Source organism: Periplaneta americana, chromosome 17 (assembly GCF_040183065.1).
Source record: "Periplaneta americana isolate PAMFEO1 chromosome 17, P.americana_PAMFEO1_priV1, whole genome shotgun sequence".
Classification (NCBI taxonomy): Eukaryota; Metazoa; Arthropoda; class Insecta; order Blattodea; family Blattidae; genus Periplaneta; species Periplaneta americana.
The window spans coordinates 114144982-114168801 of record NC_091133.1 but is presented as its reverse complement, the minus strand read 5'-3'; the positions used below and the strand labels follow the sequence as shown (position 1 = coordinate 114168801).

The following is a 23820-nucleotide window of genomic DNA, read 5'->3' as shown; positions in this document are numbered from 1 at the left end:
GAAGGCATTACTTATTCATATCCTTGAAGCTGAAAGATAAAAATTCAACTTTGTTTCTTACTGTAGTTAAACAATATAAACGTTTAACTATTTTAGAGCGAACAGACTTATTAATATTGACAAGAATGTTACAAGATTCACTTTTGGGGTGTATGGTTGGTTGTGTGTGTATTTTAATAGCTAAGGGCATTGTTATGGCTTGGGGTCGTTGGCACTAAGGATATGAATAATTCAGCACTGTAATTTCAGGTTACAGACAATAATGCTAATAGTCCTGTTTCTTTTTTCTTCCACAGAGTTCGATGGAACGACTGTTTTGTGCAGAGTTTGCGGCGATAAGGCCTCAGGTTTCCATTATGGCGTACATTCCTGTGAGGGCTGCAAGGTGAGTACAAGTTATTCACAGAAATTATCAAGGTGTTTGTTTACTAGTGATGGGGAGAGCGTGAGTCACGCATTGCCGAGTTCCCATCTCCAAGTTCTTCCCCCCTAAGGCCAACTCTGCAGGGTGAAAAACTAGTAAACACTTGTATCAGTCAATGACTCCTCTGTCAATAGGAATGTTACTACTAGACATCCTTGATTCCATTATAATGGATAGTGGTTCTTCCAGTTCTGGAACTGTAATAGCACCAGCTCACGGCTCTTCCACGAATTTTGCTACGATGAATATCTAAAAAGTTTCATTTTTCTTGAAGTCGTGTCGAACGAGACTTCCTCATAGTCTGACCTTGATTAAGCTGTAAGACTAGTAATTCAACCAGGTACATAACTCATAATAACACAGCATTAGCCGAACCGTCGAACGGCTAGAAAGGCGACTTCCCACGTAGGAATCCTGGGTTCAAACCCCAGGGGATCCAAATAGAATTTATGTGGACAGGCGTCTGTATTGAGGCACATTTTATTCGCGATGCCGTAACCATGATTCACATTTGTCCCTATCAGCAGAGCAAAAAGCTTCGGGAAACTATTTCACTGTTTCATACCTATCCATATGAGCTTCCTATAGTGTAGAATTCACAGGTAAAGTCGTCACTTGAAAATTCCAGGAGATGGTCTTAATGCCTAAGTATTCGATATTTGCCCAGAGTCAAGTTTCTTTTTCTTTTTGGTGAATGTGTGTTCTTAAAATTTTTCGTACTTACGGTTAAAAATGTGACGGTAATTTCGTGAAAATGTCTTGATTATTCCTTTTTTCACGATGTAATTTCAATAGACTCGATCTGTGACTAACGAGAAAGGCTACGTCGCGAATTGAAGTCACATGGTTGTCCTGATAATCGCCTAATATACATTATATGTTCAAAATTCTAAAGTACAAAGTAATTGCTATATTAAACTCATGTTAAACGTGCATTTATATATAAACTTCTTCAATGTTGACCATGTTGCGCCATGGTGTCTTTCTCGTTAGCCACGACGACTCATTCTTAATTACAAAACAATCTTATATAAGGCATTGTGTTAGCAACATTCATGCATGGCGAAATAAAGCTGTTAATAATAATAATAATAATAATAATAATAATAATAATAATAATAATAATAATGTAGCCTTATTGCTACTTACTAGTTATTATACAAAAACCCAGTCATCAACGTCCTGTAGGTCACTAAAGTTAATAGAATTCAAGTAATTTATCGTCCTATTGTTTTGCAACTAACAGTTCCAAAATTAATAGCTGTAGTTCTTCAAAATAATTTTTGAAATGGAAGAAATGAAGATTTTTTCCCCCCAGAAACAGCCAGTTTTCGCGAAAATCTGTGACAAATTTGCTGCCATAAATCAATCATATTTTTATGAAAAAACTTGCATATACTTCTTGATATATCTCTGTCACATTTTTGCTAACAAAAAAATAAAACCTGCCCTAAGTGTTGCACAATAAAATCAGAGTATGCCCAACATTGTTTACATTGTTTCTCATTTTATTATAAGAAATATTTTAATCTGGAACTCCACTTCAGAATTCCATAAATACAATCCTGCCATTTATCTAACGAACTCTCAAGCTAAATTCACTAATAAAGACGAACGACAATATCTCACTTGAACGGTCTGTCACTTGGGAGAAGGTTAGCTCGTTTATGTAATCATCACGCAATAAGAATCATGCATAAGGCAAGGCGACATTGGACACAGCGAAAGCTGCCGTGCGCATCCACGTGGATAGAAAGAAAGTTCGGACGAAAGTAGGTAAGAAAGTATTACGTCACTGAGATATTTCCCAGCACGTAACGTAATCTGGTAGCTGCTCTCAGCTTTGCGGCCCGTGCTACTACAGGCAAATGCTGATGAAGTGGTGATAAAAATCATTACAAGAACATAAATGCGAAGTTTAGTTGGTATAGCAATGAGTTATATATGAAATCATGTGTTTATTGTTTATGTTTGAATTGAATAAAATTATTATTATTATTATTATTATTATTATTATTATTATTATTATTATTAATTTAAAGTGGGCTAGATGCTTAAAGTAAATATAAATATACTCTTCTAGTATGAATAAGTATTTATTGTTATATATTTAGTTACATCTCTTGTTGATCGTAAGAAGAAAATTATTAGTATGTGTTTAAGGGATCTCTTCTACAGGATGACAATAAGTATGGAATTTGTTAATATTGTTAATAACTTCTTAAATTTTAATTTTACGAAAAAAATTTTATACAAAAACTGTCGGAGATAAATCATACAATATTACGTCAGTTTTCGAAAACAGTTAGTTATTCAAACATACATGGTTGACAATGAACTATTTTTTTTAATGACATCCTATATTAAAATTTACATATTCCGAATCTCCATTAAATTTTACGTATGAATGCGTAGAAACTTATCCATTCTCTCGTTTCTTGTCTTTTAACAATTTATTAAACTTGTTTCGTGGACTTCAAATTTGAGACAAATAAGTACGTAAAATCATGTTGAGTAGGCCGGAAACTAAACAAAAAACTATTACTAACGAAACTTTATCACAGAAGCTCAAAATGAGAATCAGTCATAGCCAAACAGTATCCCAGTCTATCACGAACACAGTTCATTGTCGATATGAGATGAAACTGTGAGGAAGACAATGGATTATTTCGTGATAGATTGGGATATTTTTTTCTGTAATAAAGTTTGGTTAGTTATAGTGTTTTGTTTAGTTTTATGGCTTACTCAACACGATTTTGTATACTTATTTGTCTCAGGTTTTAAGTCCACGAAATAAGTTTAATAAATTGTTAAAAGACATGAAACGGGTGAATGGGTAAAGTTTCTAAAATGCAATGGATATTCGGAATATGTGAATTTTAATATAGGGTGCCATTTAAAAAAATAGTTTACTATCACACTTTGTATGTCCGAATAACAGTTTTCGGACACTGGTGTAATATTGTATGGTTTACCTCTAACAGTTTCGTGTAAAACTTTTTTTTTTTTTGTAAAATTAAAATTTAAGAAGTTATTAACAATATTCCATACTTAATGTTTACCCTGTATAATTTTTAAACGTCTACAATTTTCATCAAAAAATTTGTGAAATTTAAACTACATAAACACGCCTTCAATATTATCTGCACTAAATTTGGTGCCATTAGAAATTGAAATTATATTATTTTTTAAATATATTTTATATTGACTCCATTAAAAAGGCTCCTTGCGACAAAGTTTTCAAAATTGTTAGTTCATATTCGATCAAAAGATTGAAAATAGTCATGGGAATAAAAACTAATTAGCTTTTTGAGCTCAGTTTAAATAGAGACTCACAATAATTTTTTTAATTTCTTGAATTTACCATTTCAGCATGTTTTATTCTAAGTGCAATATGAATAAGGCCTCAAAAGAACGTAATATTAATATTTCGTAGAAATTTTATTTATCAACGTTCAACTGACCTCTGTGAGAAGTTTCAGTCCAATCTGACAATAACTGTTGTGTAAGGAACTTTTTTTATTTTAATATACTGCTTACAATTTTAAGTATCTGTCAGCATTATTTCACTATAGTAAGTTTAGCTTATAAGTAAGACATTTAATATATTTTTATTGCATTGTAAATTATAAAACTGTGACAGAACTTACAGAACACTGAAGATTTGGTATTCCTTGTACTATCTCTGGCTCTCTGGTGCTATAATCCTGTACAAGAGGCGGAAGTTACTGCGAATTTAAATTTATCAGAGATTCAGATCGACTTTATTCCAACTTATGCCACAATTTTAGCGAATTTACGGACAAAATGCTCTTGTTTTTGTTATTGTGTTATCAATATTTGGTTTAAATTAAAAACGTTTGAATTATCAATGGCTTTATACAGTTTTTTAAAGTTTCTTATCATGTTGCAAGTAAGGATTATAATTTAAGTACAGTATTATTCTGTAGAATGTATATGAACAAATCATTATTTACGAAATTCTAGACACATTACTAGGTGACATTTGTTCACTGTATTTACGTTTGTGTCCTATAATTGCAGTAGCTAAGCTGAAAGTTTAGGGTACAATATTTGCGTCGCATTATCTTGCTATACATTATGTGAGTTACTACGTAACACATTATGTGGGTTTAGCTATCCAGTAGCTGCGCAGCAGAGCGTCTTTTCGATTCGGTGGCGTTGTCGAGTTGAAGGTCGGTTACCAGGGAAGTCAATGGCCGGCCGCTGCATGGGATTACAATGTGGGCTGGGCCCGAGTTCAAGGTGGCCTTGGATGCTGTTCACATCTGAAAGGCGAACAACCTTCAAGGATTTAGTTTCCCCGGGTGAAAAAAAAAAGTTATAAAAAAGCTAACAAAAGTAAATGTTGTTGTCTAAAACCGTCCCTGACCTTCGGTGTTGTCAGCTTAGGGGAGCTACAAAAAGAAAGACCGTCCCACTACAAATGCGACGTAGTTACAATTCTTTCTCTTCACGCTTCTTCATGAATACACAATTGGTGTTCTGTACTGCACCTTTTTAGGAACTTGTTTGACTACCAGTAACAACAAATTAACGCCCAGACACATCAGGGGGAACATGTTCAAGATTTTATTTATTTTATCTAATCCTTTATGCATCGTGTCCTTGCTAAAGATATTAAGAAATCTATATTATATAAAGGAACAATCATCCCTAAATAAAACATAATTGAATTTAAGAATCGATTAATTATTTTTTCTGTCAAATGATCATCCTTAAATAGGCCTACATTACCATATTTATTTATTTAACCTAGTAGACATAAGGCTATCAGGCCTTCTCTTCCCCTCTACCAGGGGATTGCAACTACAATATTAAGAATACAATTACAATTAATATTAAATTTACAGCTACAATAAAAATCAAAGTACTAAAAGATTAACTGATTAATAAAAGCTAGACAGTTTATTGTAAAAGTTAAGAAGAGAGAAGTATTTCCTTTATTGATTAAGTACAAATTAAACCTATTTTACGCAGTAAGAAAATGCTTAATAGGCTTGCTTTTGAACGCTACTAAATTCCGACAGTCTCTGATGTCACTGGGTAGGGTATTCCACAAGCGCGAGATTGTGTATGATGATGAATACGATGATGTCTTATGACGTAAATTGAAATTCTGTGTTTGCTTCTGCAGACAAATACATGTTGATGGTTAGTAGTAGAACCACATACCGAACACTTTGCCGCAAAATATACCATACAGCCCTTATAATGTCTTGTTTTTAGTAATAGAAATCATTTCAAAGAAAGACATCTTGTGGAGTTTTGGTATTGATAGAAATTCTGGTTGTCATTGGAAATTAAATTCCATTCCCGCTGGAAGTTGAACGCAACTCCTGGATTTGAAGCCACAAATGCCGAGGTCAAAACGATTGAATGGTTACGATTTTTATAATAAAGAATTAAATTAAGTTATGTTTCATTTAACGACCCTCGCAACTGCCGGGGTTATATCAGTGTCGCCAGTGTGCCGGAATTTTGTCCCGCAGGAGTTCTTTTACATGCCAGTAAATCTACTGACATGAGCCTGTCGCATTTAAGCACACTTAAATGATATCGATCTGGGCCGGGATCGAAGTCGCAACCTCGGTCACAGAAGGCCAGCACTCTACCGAATGCGCTACCCAGATCGACATGTTTATAACAATAATAATGATGATGATAATAATAATAATAATAATAATAATAATGACTGCAGTTCTCAAGTCGAAGTTCAGGCATGTACTTATTCTATCCTTCCGTTATTTTCAATATTGCTAAGAAGTAGTCTCGTATAAAACTGAATATTGAATCTTTTCCGGCAAGGAGTAAAAGATCGTGATGATAATAACATCTTTTCCATTTGTCGAGAACCAGGAAAACATGAGTATCCATTTTTTTTTTGTCTTCTACACGCCTAAGTAATGTGAATGAAAACATTTTACCTTCTGTACAAAAGATATTTACAATATCTACAGTGTGTGTTACGTTTCTTGCAAATGTGCCAGTTTAGAAGATTTAACTTTTGATAATATTGTTACTTACTTACAAAAATTGGCTTTTAGAGAACCCGGAGGTTCGTTGTCTCCCTCACATAAGCCTTCCATCGGTCCTTATCCTGAGCAAGATTAATCCAGTCTCTACCATCGTATCCCACCTCCCTCAAATCCATTTTAATATTATCTCGGCTCCCCAAAGGTATTTTTCCCTCCTGCCTTCAACGAAACACTGTATATACATTTCTGGATTCGCCCATACATGCTACATGCCCTGCCCATTTCAAACGTCTGGATTTAATGTTCGTAATTATGTTAATTGTTATTATGGATCACGTTTTTTATTTTTATTTTTTAGTTACAAAGTAATCTATAAACAATAATACACAATAGTTCAGTAAAATGAACTATAAACAATAACGTTACAGTAGTTCAGTAAAGTAAAGTGTAAACAATATCACAGTATATAGTTCAGTAAAGTAAACTAAAAACAATAACATCACAATAGTTCAGTGAAGTAAATTATAAACAATATAAATCGTAGCAAAGAGTAAAGGAAATAAATTAACTCATTTCACTGTTTTCTCCGAGGGACGGAAACAAATGGTCGGGGAGAGGGGACAACTCGAAGTCCTCTTTTTCTTTTTAGCAACATTACAGTGTACTTTATATGATGCTTTACGCTACCATTCAGTCGCCATTATTATTATTATTATTATTATTATTATTATTATTATTATTATTATTATTATTATTATTACTATTACTACTACTACTACTAGTCTTTATCATGTGCATACAATTCCGATGGATACATAATGCCTTTTTAAGTTAAAAATTAAGTAGAGTAGCAAAATTGAGTACCAGGGGCATTTCCTTAGGGTAAAGGTGGCGGGACATCACTACTGCTGTTAATGACATTGTTTGTAAAGGTGGGAGCCTTAATCTCCCGCCACCCTCTGGGCCGATTTGGCCTGTAATGGGATTGACATTTAATAGCGTAGACCTATATAGTTTGTGTTAATGTACAGTTTGTGAAGCAGAAATATCTTATCTGTGTGAGAATGTCAATATTGTTCAGGCTCTATTGAACTAAAAACAGGGATTTGGTAATTCCTAATTCAGTTCCTTGGTGTTAAATCTTATCATGAATAATTGAAAATTAAGTAATGATTTGGAAGGTTCTAAAATTCCACGCGAGTGGATTTTGAGCTCTGGTAGACAAATACTAAGTTTCATCACTTTCTAAGATCGTGACAGAAGAAAGTCAGGCACGTGTGAGAGAGGGCGGGATTGACTAATGGAATACACCCCGCCTTTGAAACATACGAATGTCGTCTGCCTAACCCTGACCAATTAAAGAGCGTGACTGCTCACGAAGCGAACGCGCCCTTGCCCTAGGGCGGCAGAGATCGCTGTCTCCGCGGCAGCAATATCCTCAGCGACCTTGGATCCCCCTCCCGGTCGCTCGGTCATCTACCTTTCTAAGCAGCGCCGGTAAACTCTCCCTTTCGAAGCAAGCCGCTCTCTGATTGGCTGGTGAGAGTCTTTCACGCATTCCGATTGGCTCGTTCGTAGATAGCAGTGCTCTCATGGTTAAGAAATGTGTTACGAAGTAACTTGTATGAGTAAACATATTTTTTTCCATCTTCCCAAGTATAATAAGAAGAATTATCGTGGTCATGGGCGCCTGATAAACAAGTTAGAGAACGTTCCTTGCAGTGCACGCGAACTCTTAGCAAGGAGATGCCTATTTTTTTGTTATACAAGCATAGCGCACATTTCCAGAGTCACATGGAATTCATTTAAGTTTTATATTTTTCGTGTTTCACTCATACAGTAAATAGTTCATGTAGATCTACATTGATTTTAATAAAATTATGGATATACATCTTGATTACACAACTTTCAACACTGTATCACTTCGGAATATGTATGATAAGAACTTTCAACACAAACAACCTGCATTCCGAACAATGGTACACAGACTACTCAACATACCAATGAACCAACAGGATTACAACGAAGAACTAAACACAATCAAATACATAGCACAAGAAAACGGATACAACCCTAACATAATAGACAACATAATACGTAAGACAAAACAAAACCACAAAAAACAGAAGAATACAACACAAACATAAGAACACAAAAAATACATCACACTAACATACGAAAACAAAAAACACATAAAATTACAACTTCATTCAAGAAATTAAACTACAACATCGCATACAGAACAAATAACACTCTACAAAAACATCTCAACACAAACAAACAAATACAACCACACAGGCGTATACAAACTCAAATGTAACACCTGCAACAACTTCTACATAGGACAGACAGGCAGATCATTTCAAACACGTTACAAAGAACACATCACGGCCATAACAAAATTACAAAACACCTCCACATATGCACAACACATCACAAATGCCAACCACACCTACAGAGACATCGACACAGACATGGAAATACTGCACATCCAACCAAAAAGCCAGAAACTCAACACACTAGAACAATGTGAAATATACACACACGAAAACACACCCCAACGACATTCTCAACACACGACTCAATTTCAAAACACATACACTCTTTGACTCTACACAACGAACCCACCCACACAGGAAACAAGAGGCGCCAAGACCAACAACGACCAGTTCCGAAGATGACCGAAAGAGGTCGGAACATGTTAACAAGGTACGTTAATAATATTTAACATAAGAAAGTTCTTATCATACATATTCCTAAATTATGAAACTTGCAAGCAATAACACAGTTCTTCGTGAAGTGACTCATTAGTTACTAACATGCAATGTCATTTCACTTGTAAAACTTGTTTTTTGATCACTTGAAATAGCTACAATGCTGCTTTGATCTCATGTTTTTCATATAAACCCTTGTAACATGAATGCGAAAAATACTAGAAATGTTAATTAAAACTATGAAAAAAAACATTAGTTACAGTACATAATGAAGCAATTTTGGTAATTTTGTAGATAATGAAAAACAAAAGTTCATTAACATAACCCTCAACATGTTTTAATTAACATTTCTAGTTACAAGGGTTCATATTATGAAAAACATGAGATCAAAGCAGCATTGTAGCTATTTCGAGTGCTCAAAAAACAAGTTTTGCAAGTGAAATAACATTGCATGTTAAAATGTTAGTAACTAATGACAATGTTATGAAAAGATTACCTCATTTTTCTAGAGACAATTCATATTTGATCAGAGTAGTTAACATGTATTTATATTCTTGTACAATTATTCCATATTAAACTTCCCACCGTAATGGTTATCTGTTTTTGTTTATTTTTCTTATTACTTTTGCATAAACATGATAGAGCTGAGTTTCACGAATAAACTATGTTTATTATTAGGTAATGTCTATATACCAAAATTAATACTTGGGAGCAAATCTTGGACAGTAAGTGAAATACACAAGACTAGCCCTGGTTAAAACTAAATTAACTTTTCAAAATGTGGCAGCATATTGATAAGTGGGCAAGAAATTATTTGGATAGAATTTAAATTATAATACAAGAAGTTAATAATGATTCGTTTGGTAAAATAAACGTAAGATGGCTAAGGAACGTTAGGTTGACCAAATATAGATTACTATAGGAAATACACCTTAAAGATGTTGATGTTACTAGGCTGTACGAAATCATGACAGGCCTATAGGTAACCAAAAGTGATATAAAGGATTTTTCTACAATACAGTAGTTATCCTTTACCCAAAGAAATTTTCCTCCTCCACAAATCTCTATCCTCAGCATCTTCTTCAGGAAGATCTCTTCTAGTCAGACTCCTTCTACGCCATCCATCCATTGTTCTCCTGGTTTTCCTCTTTTTGTCCATCCTTCTTAAGTGTCAGTGAATTAGTTGGTATCAACTCATTTTGATTTAATGTCCTGCAGAGTTCTTATTTTACGATAAAATCACACGATGACAATACTTCGGTGGTGGAGTGTGAAAGACAGTAAGAAATCGAAGGAAATCTGCTCCAAAACCATTGTTCCACAAAAAGTTTCGATATAATTTCGCTGCTGTTAGTGACAAACACAACAGTTGGGAGCAGTATCGTTTAACAGACGTTTAGTCGCTTTCGTAATCACAGTTACTTGTCTATCCAAGTTGGTGCGAGGAGAACACGGAAGAGGGAATTCTCAGTGGTGCAGTCTTGGTATTGAGTTGACAACAGAGTGTAGTAGCGAGTTGCGACGACAGGTGGCGCCGATGAACTAGGTCATGGGGTCGCATCGCTCTCAACTAGGTCGGCCCTCTTCGAACGGGGTGTAACAGTACGAGATTCGTCTTCTCTTTATTAATAACATTGTCTTCATATTTCCGTAAATGCTGCAGGTGGCCGAGACACAGAATTTATTTAAATTTCGCATACACATTTACATATAGTTTGCACCGAAAAGAGCAAATGCCCGTGCTTGGGGCAGTTTCAGTTATATAATATAAAACTAGACGTTAAGTGATATAATTAAGTTCTTAAGTAGAAATTGTGAGAAAAAACACTAGCTGAAAAAAGGAATGAAAAAAATATCTATACCAAAATAATTAAATAATGACCAGTTTCAGTTTAAAAAATATAATACTGTAGTTCGTTTAATATTAATATAATTTAATATATTAATGACGTTATTGCATGGGGTGGAACTTCAAAAATTTCTTTAGATCCTCTAATTTTTTTGTATAAAAATAGTTAAAGTACACTTAAAAACTTATTGATTACCTTTCTAAATTAGTCTTTTCTGGATTTAAAGTCTTTAATATTGAACATTTATATAAATACACATTATTGAAGTATTATCACGAAAATCATAAAGATTATGTACCATTTTCTTATATTTGCAGAACTATACGGACTGCTAATTTACTCTTGAGAAAGCAAACATTTTTCACAAGACAGGTTTAAAACACAGAATTAATCTAGGTTCAAGATATCATAATTTCATAATTAAAATCTATCCTAAATTTTCAACACTTTATGTTTTTAATTTCAATAAAAAATTAAACATCCACGTATCAATGATACTTAAATTGTTACTATGTATAAACTTTTTTTGTTTTGTTTTTTCATGTCTTATTATTTTTGTTTTGTATGTATATAATATTATTTGTGTGCTTTAATTTTTGTGTTTCTGTTTTATAATGGAATTACACCTGAACACGTGATTTTTTATGCTTTTTATAAAAAAATTAGTACAAATATCAAATTCTCTTACTTAAAGTGTTATTATTAAGGTTATTTAATTCTGGATTTATTTTAATAAACTGACTGTATAATTTTGGTTTATAATAGGAAGAATAAATTTCCCCAGATTTTGTATTGTGTTCCAAGTGAAAGAGACAAAATTTCGCCTAGTATTATGTAATGTTTCTATGGGACCTTTATATTTAAAACGATTTTTATAAAAAAAAGTTCAGTATAGTTAAATTAAAAATTTGTTCAATATTATGAACACAAAATTCTGGGAGGGGGGGGAATCAAATGTGTTGGGTAGTAAACAGGTTTTGGCCAATTTTTTTAAGTTATTTTTTTATGAAGCAAAGACAGTAAAGGATTAAATATAAATTTAAATTTTCCAATTTTATTTTTATATTGTTAGTACTGAGTTATGGAATGCCAAATTACTTGCCTAGAAGGGCTTGATGTACGCAAGGAATAAAAATGGATTAATTTTTTAATGTTGAATAGAAAGTTGATGTTTTTCTGGGAATAGTTAATAAATTCCTACATGTTATAAGCTTACGGAAAGCTACTTTCTTTCTGCTCTGATACTGTTACGAAAGAGGACTAGGAATTGTTATCTTTTCAAGACTCCTTCAAGTTTAACCTGTCATTTTCACTTTGTCACTCAGTATATTATCATGGGTGCGAGCTAACACGTCTAACGCTGCATAATTGCAAGACGAGAAAGTTGCCACTTGCGTCATGTTACCGATTAGTGAACGTCCCTTCTCTCTCTCTCTCTCTCTCTCTCTCTCTCTCTCTCATAATATAAGACTTCCACCAGGAACACACAGGCATAATATGTGTCACTCTGACACAGAAATTATCGGGAAATAAAATTAAGCACCGTTTACGGCACTAAAAGTATTAATACTGCAGGTTACTTTCGTTCTAGTCCGCCGATGTTATGTAATTTTATGTTATGTTTTGGATACAAACTTTCTTGTATTTGCTGCACATGTAAAGGCGAATGTTAACATTATATAACTTGGTTTTATTTCGACTATTGCAACTGGCTCGTCTTTTATTTAATAAGTTTTTATAAAAAATGGAATATATTGCTGGTACTTGACTAAATTTTTAAATTAATCATCCATATGAAGCCAGTTGTGTAGACTAATTTTACCGACAGAGTCGTTGCCCGGGGTGTGGCATGAGGGGCTGGTCTACGCTACACCCGCGGTGAGATATGATGATGATGATGATGATGATGATGGTGGAGAATTGTTGAGATGCCAGAGGGAAACGGGAGTTCCCAGAAAAAAACCCTGTGTTGACCGGACCAAAGGCTTGCCCAGTACAAGTCATAAATCGAAGGTACGCCTGGGATCGAACCCGGGTTCACAGGATTATTAGGCCATCATTCTAGCACTGGACCACCATGTCAGCTTAAGGGGACACTCATCTATATTTTGGAACTTTTTTCCTATTTGACTAATCTTTTTCATATTTGGAGAAATAGTTAATATACACAGGGAAAGTAACATGCAAAATCTCAGCTCATTAGATCCAATACTTTTCAAAATAAAAAAAATATTTCAATTTTTAATCAATCATTAATTGAAATATCACTTTTAATAATCATTTTTTATTTTTTAGCTTTGTGCATTTGACTGTGACTTCTCAATGAATAGGGGAAGAATTCTGCGTATTGATTTAGTTCTGTCACGTAAATTAGGGTAGAAATTTAATTTTTCATTTCTATGACACTTTTTCTCCAATTTTTAAGTTGAGTGTCCCCTTAAAGGTTGAATATTTTAATATTAAAACTAGAGTTCTCGCATTTTTCTTTAGTAGTATAACTCGATAATAAATATTTTTTGTCTTAAACTGGGGGGCAGCAATTACCCTACCCCGGCCTCCCCCAAATGACGGCTGTGCTTTTCCCTTTTAAGGGGAGTTCCTTGTTATCGCATACAAAATAATGGTTAAAAATAGCCTATCTTCAAGTAGTCATAAATGTAATAAATACTATTTATCGGAGCTCTTTCATTTTTTAGTGATGTGTATACATATTAAGCTTTGAAATACAAAAAGAATGTTTATTCTAGAGTAAATCGTTCACCTTAAAATATATATATTTTTAATTTTAACATATATATATATTTATATTTATAAATTCACTATATGCATGTGATTAAGTACACTCTATTCACTTATTATAGCGCGTAATGATTTGGAATTTAGGCATTTACTGCTAATAGATACTGAAACACTTCCTACCAAAATTATTAATATATCTACAATATTATGGACATAGGGCTTATACCAATTATCACCGTCAAAAAATATATATATTTTTTTTTACGGTGAAGATTGGTATAACCTCATAACATTGCATATGTATATTAACTTTGGTAGGGTGTGTTTTAGTATTAGCAATAAGAGGCTAAAACTTCAATTCAATGTGTGCTATAATAAGTGAAGAGTGCACGCAGGCATGTAGTGAGTTTATAAAAATAAATTATGTTTGGATTCAAAAATTATTTTAAGTTAAAAGATTTACTCTAGACTTCTAGAGTAACCATTCTTTTTGTATTTTAAAGCTTAAAGTGTGTATACGTACACACATCACTAAAAAAGACAAAAGAGCTCTGGTAAATAGTATTATATTTATGATTAAGACTTACTTAAAGTTACGCAATTTTTATCATTATTTTGCATGCGATAAGAAGGAACTTAAGCGTTTTAAAAATAGATTTGTCTTGCGTACATAACTCCAGAGAAATCATATAAACTGTTTCAAGCAAATAAGTCTTTAGAAGTACTAACTCATGCTGCAGTCGTACATGTCTATTTCGGGCAATGGCTGTTCTTGGAAGTATCGCAGAGACTATATTAATTATCGTTGCACTGTATGTCACAGAAACTGACACCGCGGAAGTGAAAACAGATAAAGAATATAATAGCCAGAGTGTACTGATATCGGAGAACGGGGTCGCTGGCTTAGGAAGCGACAGTAGCTGTGCAAGGATTCGGGTCGCGCAGTCTACTTTGACGTCACACTGGTGACCTGACCCACAAGTGAATACTGAAGGCTGCTGACCGGATGGCCAGTTCCATTGTTGATGCTGGAATCATATGATCGAAATTAGATCACAGACAATCGTGGGATAAGAGCACACTTCCCTAATGTGAATTTAATGCTACAAGTTTTAAGCATAGACTTTGTGAACATATTTGAGACCTAAGCGACGATGAACACTTTAAAAACGTGAAGTAAAAATGACTCCAGATATAGTGTTATTCATATTTTCACTCACCCTTACGTGCATTGGACATATGCACTTGTTCCATAAATTTCACCTAGCCTCGATCGGTACAAATTTACGTATGCACTATTTTTTTTTTCGTTACATATTTCACTATCCACAGAAAAATCGCTTAGAATCGTTATTCACGAATGTTCACAATAAACGTGTCTTGAAAACATCCGGTACAAATTTCGCTTGAAGTAGTTCACCACAAAATTTCATTCGTTTTTTGTCTATAATAAATGTAATCTGTCTCGATGTTCATAAGACATTTCATTTGGACTCAAAGATTTACGTTTATTTTGGACGTATTCACAATTTCATTTACCACAGTTTTCACTTGGATACTTCACAACAAATTTATTTTTGATCCATTTTGCACTACAAATTTATTCATACATTGAACGTATCATTTATAAATGGACATTTACGCATTTGTCCACAACAGATTTTACGTATACTGGTGCAACATGAATTTCTTTTGCACTTGCCCTATAAATTTCACTTGGCCTCGATCAGTAAAAATTTATGTACGTATTAACCACTTTTTCGCCTCAAATTTCACTGTCCACATTAAAATCCCTTAGAATCGTTGTCCACCACATTTTACTTTTTTCGATTCTTTGTTCGCTGGAAATACAGCTTAAAACATCCAATACAAATTTCACTAAAATTATTTCACCACAAAATTCCATTATTTTTGTTGTCTACAAGAAATTTAATCTGAACTCATCCACGAAAGATTTATTATGGACTCGCTCACAATTCGTTTGGACTCTTCCATCACAGTTTTAATTTGGACTCTTAACAACAAATTTCACTTTGATCCTCTGAAAATTTTGTTCGAACTATTTAACCACCATGAATAACTTACATTTCTGTTTCGATGTAGATTGTAGACTATTAGAACCTATGTCTCCACCAGTAAGTCGTTAGGATAACAAGATGGTAAAAAAAGAAGCTTAAAATACGAAAATTATGTAAATCACACGTAATCATGTATTAACAATTGTATTATTTTTTTTTCTGAGACCATGTATATGAGACACGCCACTGTCTCAAAGGAGTGAAATCACACACAGCGTTGTTTATTTGGATGAGACGAGTTCAGACGGTGCAATACCGTGAAGAAAAGAACACCAGAGTCTTAAAAGATGAAAGGAAAGAAGTTCCATTCTGATTCTCCTGTTCAGATTGTCCATGGCGTGAATAACCCCAATGTTACAATCTTGTAAATCATCAAACTCGAAATGAATCCAAAAGCTGGCACGAAATACGAATTATTTTTGGTAACACTTTCCGAGGAATAACATTCTTGATATGTGACTGCATGCTTTGACTTTGAAATTATATAATCTGTAGGAGAAGAATCAATTCCCAATAGTCCACACCTGTGGAGTAACGGTCAGCGCGTCTGGCCGAGAAATCAGGTAGCCCGGGTTCGAATCCCGGTTGGGGAAAGTTACCTGGTTGAGATTTTTTCCGCGGTTTTCCCTCAACCCAATACGAGCAAATGCTGGGTAACTTTCGGTGGTGGATCCCGGACTCATTTCACCGGCATACTTCATTTCATTCAGACGCTAAATAACCTAGATGTTGATACAACGTCGTAAAATAACCGAATAAAAAAAATCCCAATATTACCTGAATTTAGATTGGCTTAAAAAGTGTTGTACGATGATAATAATTATGATAATAAATGTAAGTAGCCTATCTGATGAAGTGCAATATATTTGGACTCCAAAAAAACAAGATTCATACAACTAATTAATGACTTGCTATCTTGGAATATAAAACATTCACTTCAAAATAACGGTATCAAAAATAATATGGCATTTTTTCAATGTTATCAACTTCAATCAGATATCACGAAAGCAGGTAAAATCACAGTGCTATATACTGAGACAACAATAACAGCAGTAGTAGTAGTAATAATAATAATAATAATAATAATAACATTAATAATACTAATACTACTACTAATAATATATTTATAATTGCTGTAATGTTAAAATATATTTTGCCTGGTAACGTGAAATTCATTTTTTTTAACTGAATCGTTTATGATTCATGAAACATAGCCTAAAAATTATTTTGTTTGACTACATGAAATGATTAATACAATCTCTGACAGCCTAATAGCACTTTAGAATGACGGCGTTTGTTTATAGTTGTTACTGTATTATTTATTAATATTAATATTATTAATTACATTTAAATTTCAAGTAATACTTGTTAGGAAACTTTCGTTTCATGAAGGTAAAGTCAAAAGATGCTGTCAACCTAACAAAAAAGACACTGTTAGTTGTAGTGTTTGGCGGTGCCTAAATTCGAAACAAAGTTGGTAAAAAAAATTCAAAATGGTTAGGTTTCACCCTTAGGCTATAAAATAAAAAAGACGAAGACTATATCCTGGGTGTGTTAAGGGCTAGCTTTTCTCTTCTCTTTTTGTGTAATTATTCTGTTCCCGAAACGTGTGTTCGTGTCCAGAGACACATTAATCTCGCCGGTGCAGCTGTACACGTGATGAATGGACGCTCTCCAACGTTACATAAAGGATCGGGAGCAATGAACTATTTTCCCTCCTTTGTTCCATCTGTTCCTAATAATATCGGTTATCGTGTCTGCCCCGCGTGGGCAGCAGGTAGTCTAGGTGACCGAGCGAACGCTGGCTGGGTGAACGACCTCTCTTCTCTCTCTTTCTCACTCGCTGAATGCCGCCATTTTCCCTGTTGCTTGGCGGATGTGACGTTTGCGCTCAAGGAATCCGGTAGTCGTCACTCGACTGCCGACTCTCAGATGTAACGGTATTTCCCCACGTTGCCCTGCGCCGAACATCCCCCCCCCTCCGCCTCGATGCACCGACCGAATGCACTTCCTGTCTTGGACAAGAATTGAAATGAAAAATATTTCATTATCTATGTTGTATCGACAAACTGCGTATAACCTTGTTCCAGGTAATGAGACAATCTATCTGAGCTTGCAAGAATGTTATAATCTCAAGATTGTCTTCCTGATAGTAAACAATTTTTCGTAAATACAGGGTGTTAAAACATTTAATATTTTGAGAGATCATAGTATATCAAAATAAGGAAAAAATGCTATAAACATGGATCCTAATATTAAATTTTGTACGAAACAAGGGCTTTGGAATTCATATTGTAAGAACAGCATATCTTCTAATGTGAGCTCCATGCTTGTTTCTTACGAGTATTGAGTATACAGTATCATATGGGAAATACAGTACACAAAAGGGTAAAAGTTATTAATTCATAGGACATAGCGCAGAATGGAAATCACATTGAGCATATCTATTACCGTAAACTGGGGTTACTTTGAACACAGAGGGAACTTTGACCATTTTTTCAGAAAATCATATTTAGGTTTCTAAATGCTGTACTTGTTATAGATGGAGGTACAGTTAGTATGAGAATGATTTTATGATAATTTACCTCCATCTATAAGAAATGCATCATGTAGAAACCTAAATATAATTTTCTGAAAAAAATGGTCAAAGTTTCCTCTGTGTTCAAAGTAACCCCAGTTTACGGTACCTTGAACAAGTATTCATATCTCTGAAGATATTAATTTTAAGACTCATATTTATTAGACTTTTTTCTTGTTTTAAATACTACCACCTCTCAAAATACTGATTTTTTTGTGTCTTATTATATGCTGATCAAACCTCTTTGTCGAAGCAAAATAAGGTGAACATTATTACAAACCTCGGCAGACACGAGTATGTTTTCCTCTATAGAAAAGTGAGATTTTGCGATGCTAAAGTTAACTGAATGTTTCTCCCCAATCCAGTGTTCATTTTTATTTTAAGCGATGATCTTGCAACATGGCATCCAAATGGCTAGTAATAATAAATGTCAGAGAACGCGGTACAAAATGTGTGATTTAAAGGGAATTGCTATTTTTCGTCCTCACAGGGCGGTAAAATTCCTTAGCACCACCTATTTCAGAAGGGAAGTGAATTTGGGAGGCTATTGTCGTCTATTTATGATACGTAAAAGAATCCTATCTCTGTATAAATGGGCACCAGACAAAATTTACAGGTTATTTTTCAAAATTTTTACGTAGCACCACAATGGGCCCGTATGAATGCCCAAGTTTGTGCCGCTCGAAATCTATCCATTACTCGCATTCGAACACACCTTGTAAAAATGATCGACAAATTATGTTTATCCTAGCGAAGGTAAGGTCATTAGCCCTTCTCTTCCACTCATGACAGAAACAAAAGAATACACTAATTCACTAATTAATAATTACAAAATGTAATATTAAAAATAAAGACAATCACAAACTCGATGTTAAAATTAGATTATTATTTACTAGAATTGTGTTTTAATTAAGGGGTCATCGTAGCTTCGGACTACCGCTCAGAATAAGGTAAGAGATAATATGCACAGTTCTTTATAATCGAACTCATGTTATCTAGAATTGCAGCCAAATACGCCATCATGTGGACCGATATAGTACGACAAGCCTGTCGTTCCCTACCCTAAACATGTGCACGCGCCTAAAATGTCGTTGGGCCCGCATGGCAAGTGGGCCGGAGAAGTTGCCGCATCACTACGGCGCTAAATAAATTCCCTCTGGAACGTCTTGATTGCTCCAAATAATCGAAACGTCAAATGTAGAACGCTGGTTCTGAATTTAAAAGTTTTCTTTTTTTCTCTTTTTAATTTATGGCTGTAAGTTTGCTTTCTCTTAAGTTTATATATGTTTGGACCTGTTTATGTTTTATATGAGATTGAGGCCAGCCAGTAGCGTGGAACATTGAACCTTGTTGAGATCGAAATATTAGTGTGGCATGTACAGATTCGCTGCCTCGGTGTGAATGCCCTCTTGGAGAAAGAAAGAGAAAAAAGAGAGCATGCGCCAATTTTACGTCACCGTTATCATATATGTATATACTAGCCTGACTATATCATTAAGTCACTCGCGCAGAGTCCGTTGACCTAGTTACGCGCGGTCAATGCCCTCAGATGACTCGGCCTCAGTCTCTCGGGAAATAAAAGCGAAACGAGTGCGTTCACCGGGTTTCGCCATTTTCTTCCTCGTCTGATGCTCCTTGTCATTGCTGTTCGAGAGCTTGCGTTGTTATCTCTGCCGATAACAGATATGTTTACATTATTAGTTTATGAAAGAAATAAACTTTGTTTTCGGATTAAATATTTTTAGTGATATTTGCTCCTATGAGGAAATTCTTCGCTATATTAAATATTTCCCAATTTACAATTTTTTCTTAAACGATTGTATACACATTCATCCAGTTAACACAACAAATTAATTTCAGTTTATGAAACTTAATGAACATAATTTGAAGACAACGAACTCTTGAAATGTAAATTTCAAACTTTGGCACCAATATTTGTTTTAAAGCAATTATATTGTTTCTCGAACATATAATTTTATTTAATACTGTATTTAAATTCTAGTTTTTTAATGTGGATAATAATATCATACCGTGTGTTTTTTTTCTGGATATAGGGCGTATGAAAATTTAAATTTGCTTTAGAAACCTATGTTTAGAAATTAGGCGACTTTCACAATTTGTAAAGCAAGAGAATATCATGCTTTTACTTAACCATAAATGATGTTCTCTTGTTTTACAAATTGTTGAAGCCTGCTTATTTCTAATCTTGGCTCACTGATTGTTATTTATTCATTGTTTTATACCTTAGTTTCTTATGTCCTATACCCAGAAAAAACACAAGATATTTACAAACCGCACAAATTCAATATTAATATGTTCCAATTACCATTGACGTAGAGATTTATAGTACAGTATATGTATTTTATAAATTTCTGTATATCAATTTTATGAACAAAACTCTTTACACTATTATGCAGTACCGTAGTCAGTGGTATTTAATATTATGACAGGATCGAAGTATACCACGTATATAATACTTTTCACATAGAAGTTTCATTCTTTTAGTCACATGCTTACACATTTATCATAATACAGTAATAATAATCTTGATGCATGTCACTAACACCTTTTTGTTATGTAATATTCATATAAACTTTGCTCATGAAGGCAGGAAAATGAATAACAGCACTTTCTAATAAAGTTAGTCTTAGTATTTCTTATAAAATAATATGGAGCACGCGATCCTGTAACAAAAATTAGTACTAAGGGCATTACCTTAGGGACAAAGGCGGCAGGCACCTATGACTGGCATCTCTGCTGCTAATGTCAAAATGGCGGGAGCCGTAGCGTTTCGCTGCCCTGTAGGCTTTCATGGTATCTTACAAGGAAACTTTATCTTTTTCCTTCCCAGGGAATATGAGCATCTTTGGTGTAGTTTATGTTATGTTCATATTTAACACTAAGGCATTTATTTGGGTAGACTATCGGTTTGGAAGTAAATCCCGAAAAGACAAAGTATATGATTATGTCTCGTGACCAGAATATTGTACGAAATGGAAATATAAAAATTGGAGATTTATCCTTCGAAGAGGTGGAAAAATTCAAATATCTTGGAGCAACAGTAACAAATATAAATGACACTCGGGAGGAAATTAAACGCAGAATAAATATGGGAAATGCGTGTTATTATTCGGTTGAGAAGCTCTTATCATCCAGTCTGCTGTCGAAAAATCTGAAAGTTAGAATTTATAAAACAGTTATATTACCGGTTCTTCTGTATGGGTGTGAAACTTGGACTCTCACTCTGAGAGAGGAACATAGGTTCAGGGTGTTTGAGAATAAGGTGCTAAGGAAAATATTTGGGGCTAAGCGGGATGAAGTTACAGGAGAATGGAGAAAGTTACACAACACAGAACTGCACGCATTGTATTCTTCACCTGACATAATTAGGAACATTAAATCCAGACGTTTGAGATGGGCAGGGCATGTAGCACGTATGGACGAATCCAGAAATGCATATAGAGTGTTAGTTGGGAGACCGGAGGGAAAAAGACCTTTAGGGAGGCCGAGACGTAGATGGGAGGATAATATTAAAATGGATCTGAGGGAGGTGGGGTATGATGATAGAGACTGGATTAATCTTGCACAGGATAGGGACCGCTGGCGGGCTTATGTGAGGGCGGCAATGAACCTTCGGGTTCCTTAAAACCCATTTGTAAGTAAGTAAGACTATTCACGTACATGAACATTGTGGGTTTTATTAAGAATTGAAAAGGAATGCCGGAATTCGATAACAGAATGCAGTTTATGGATAAGAACTCAAAGATTAAGTCAGTGTGAACGACACATTCAAATTACCGTTGGCTCGTCGAACAACCACAGATACAAGCAGTGGGTGCAGAATGCATTCAATCTAAAGATAGAGGTCAGAATTGTAGAACGCTATCTTCTGTCAGTGGTGAGAATTAGACGAGCAAGTACCTACGAGAACATTCGAGTGCAAATAGGAGAAGGCTGGATTTTCAGTTCCGAAAACAAAAGTGAGTAACGACTGAAGAGTGAGAGGGGAGGTCGAGGAACCCAGGAGGAGAACATGGCGATTTGACGCTGAGAGGTGAGGTGAATGCACTGGAATGACCTTCCTCCCATTATTAGTCTGTCCTCGCATTGTGGAGCACGCTGGGTGTGGGCGTAGCGGTCACTGGTCACTCACCCCGAGGTCCTCGGGCCCGTCCTTCGCTTGTTTTCGGATTTGACCCTCATTTAGAATATTTTATAAGCGGCCGTGAAATCTCTTCCTCTTGCTGACGGGGTGGTTCCCCCTTTTCTTTCGTGACTACCTCTGGTCTCGTGCCACTCTTAGAGCTGCGGGCAAGGTTCTTTGTCCAGTGTGGAGGAGGGGGTGGCCACGCCGTGGGAATTTCCACTTCGAATGCAGCAGCCTTCGTGTTCGGTGCCCCGGGAGATGCCCCGTTCTGAATCATTTTATGTAGAACTTTTAAATGGAGTTAATTTTATTCTGTCTTTTTAATGTATCCGAATTGTAACCCAAGCAGCTATTTACACTATCTTACGAGTACAAAAGGTCAATTTAACTCAAGTTTAAACCAACACTTTTGGTACCTACAAACTTTATACAGAGTTCATGTAATGACTACGATTTCAAATTGGGCATCTGGGGCAGAAAGTAATAGTGATAATTGTAGATAGTAAATACTATTACTTACTTACGGCTTTTAAGGAGCCCGAAGGTTCATTGCCCCCCCCATCGATCCCTATCCTGAGCGATTAATCGAGTCTCTATAATCATATCCCACCTCCCTCAAATCAAGTTTAATATTATCTTCACAGCTACGTCTTGGCCTCCCCAAAGGTCTTTTTCCCTCCGGTCTTCCAACTAACATTACAAAATACTATTACTACTAATAATAATTAATAATTTTATAAAATATCGAGGTAAGACCATTTTTCTTTGAGGGGACTACTTTTTTATTTGATTTTTAAAAGTGCGCTTTGAAACTGCAGTTGAACAACCTGTAGCAGTACATGAAGAAAAGAAGATCATCTGTGACCGTACAATTCAATACTTTAGAGATTATTATCATATACAAGGACAGATTGAAGTATTTGGCCTATTGTTCGGAGGAAGGGGAACAATTCCAAAATTCTCAGTTGAATGTTTAAATCTTTTGGAATTCCTTTAAATATTTTGAAAATTATTGCTATAGACATAATGAAATATTCTGTTCAGATTTTACGTAATCACCTGTACACCTAAATTTCCTTATATTCTATTTGATTACTAATAATTGTTGAATAAAAGTACTTTCCCAAGGGTAGCTTCCATTTCAAAATAAACATCGTAAATAGTTTTTTTTTTGTGAAATTTTCGTTAATTTTTTTTCCAAACGATTGTGATAAATAGTGATAACGCAGATGTTTATTTTTATTTTATTTGTTTAGTATGCTGTGTCTTTTGGCAACCCTTACTGAAGGGC

At 34.6% G+C, this 23820-nt stretch overlaps 1 protein-coding gene across 4 annotated transcripts in view; it reads left to right on the top strand.

Moving 5' to 3' along the window:
* LOC138692632 (ecdysone-inducible protein E75-like) overlaps nucleotides 1-23820 on the top strand; it is a 465297-nt gene that overhangs the window by 410364 nt on the left and 31113 nt on the right. For all 4 annotated transcript variants that reach the window (XM_069815695.1, XM_069815697.1, XM_069815698.1 and 1 more), the window contains exon 2: nucleotides 297-385. In XM_069815695.1, coding sequence (XP_069671796.1) covers nucleotides 297-385 — 89 coding nt within the window. The remainder of the gene's footprint in view (nucleotides 1-296; nucleotides 386-23820) is intronic.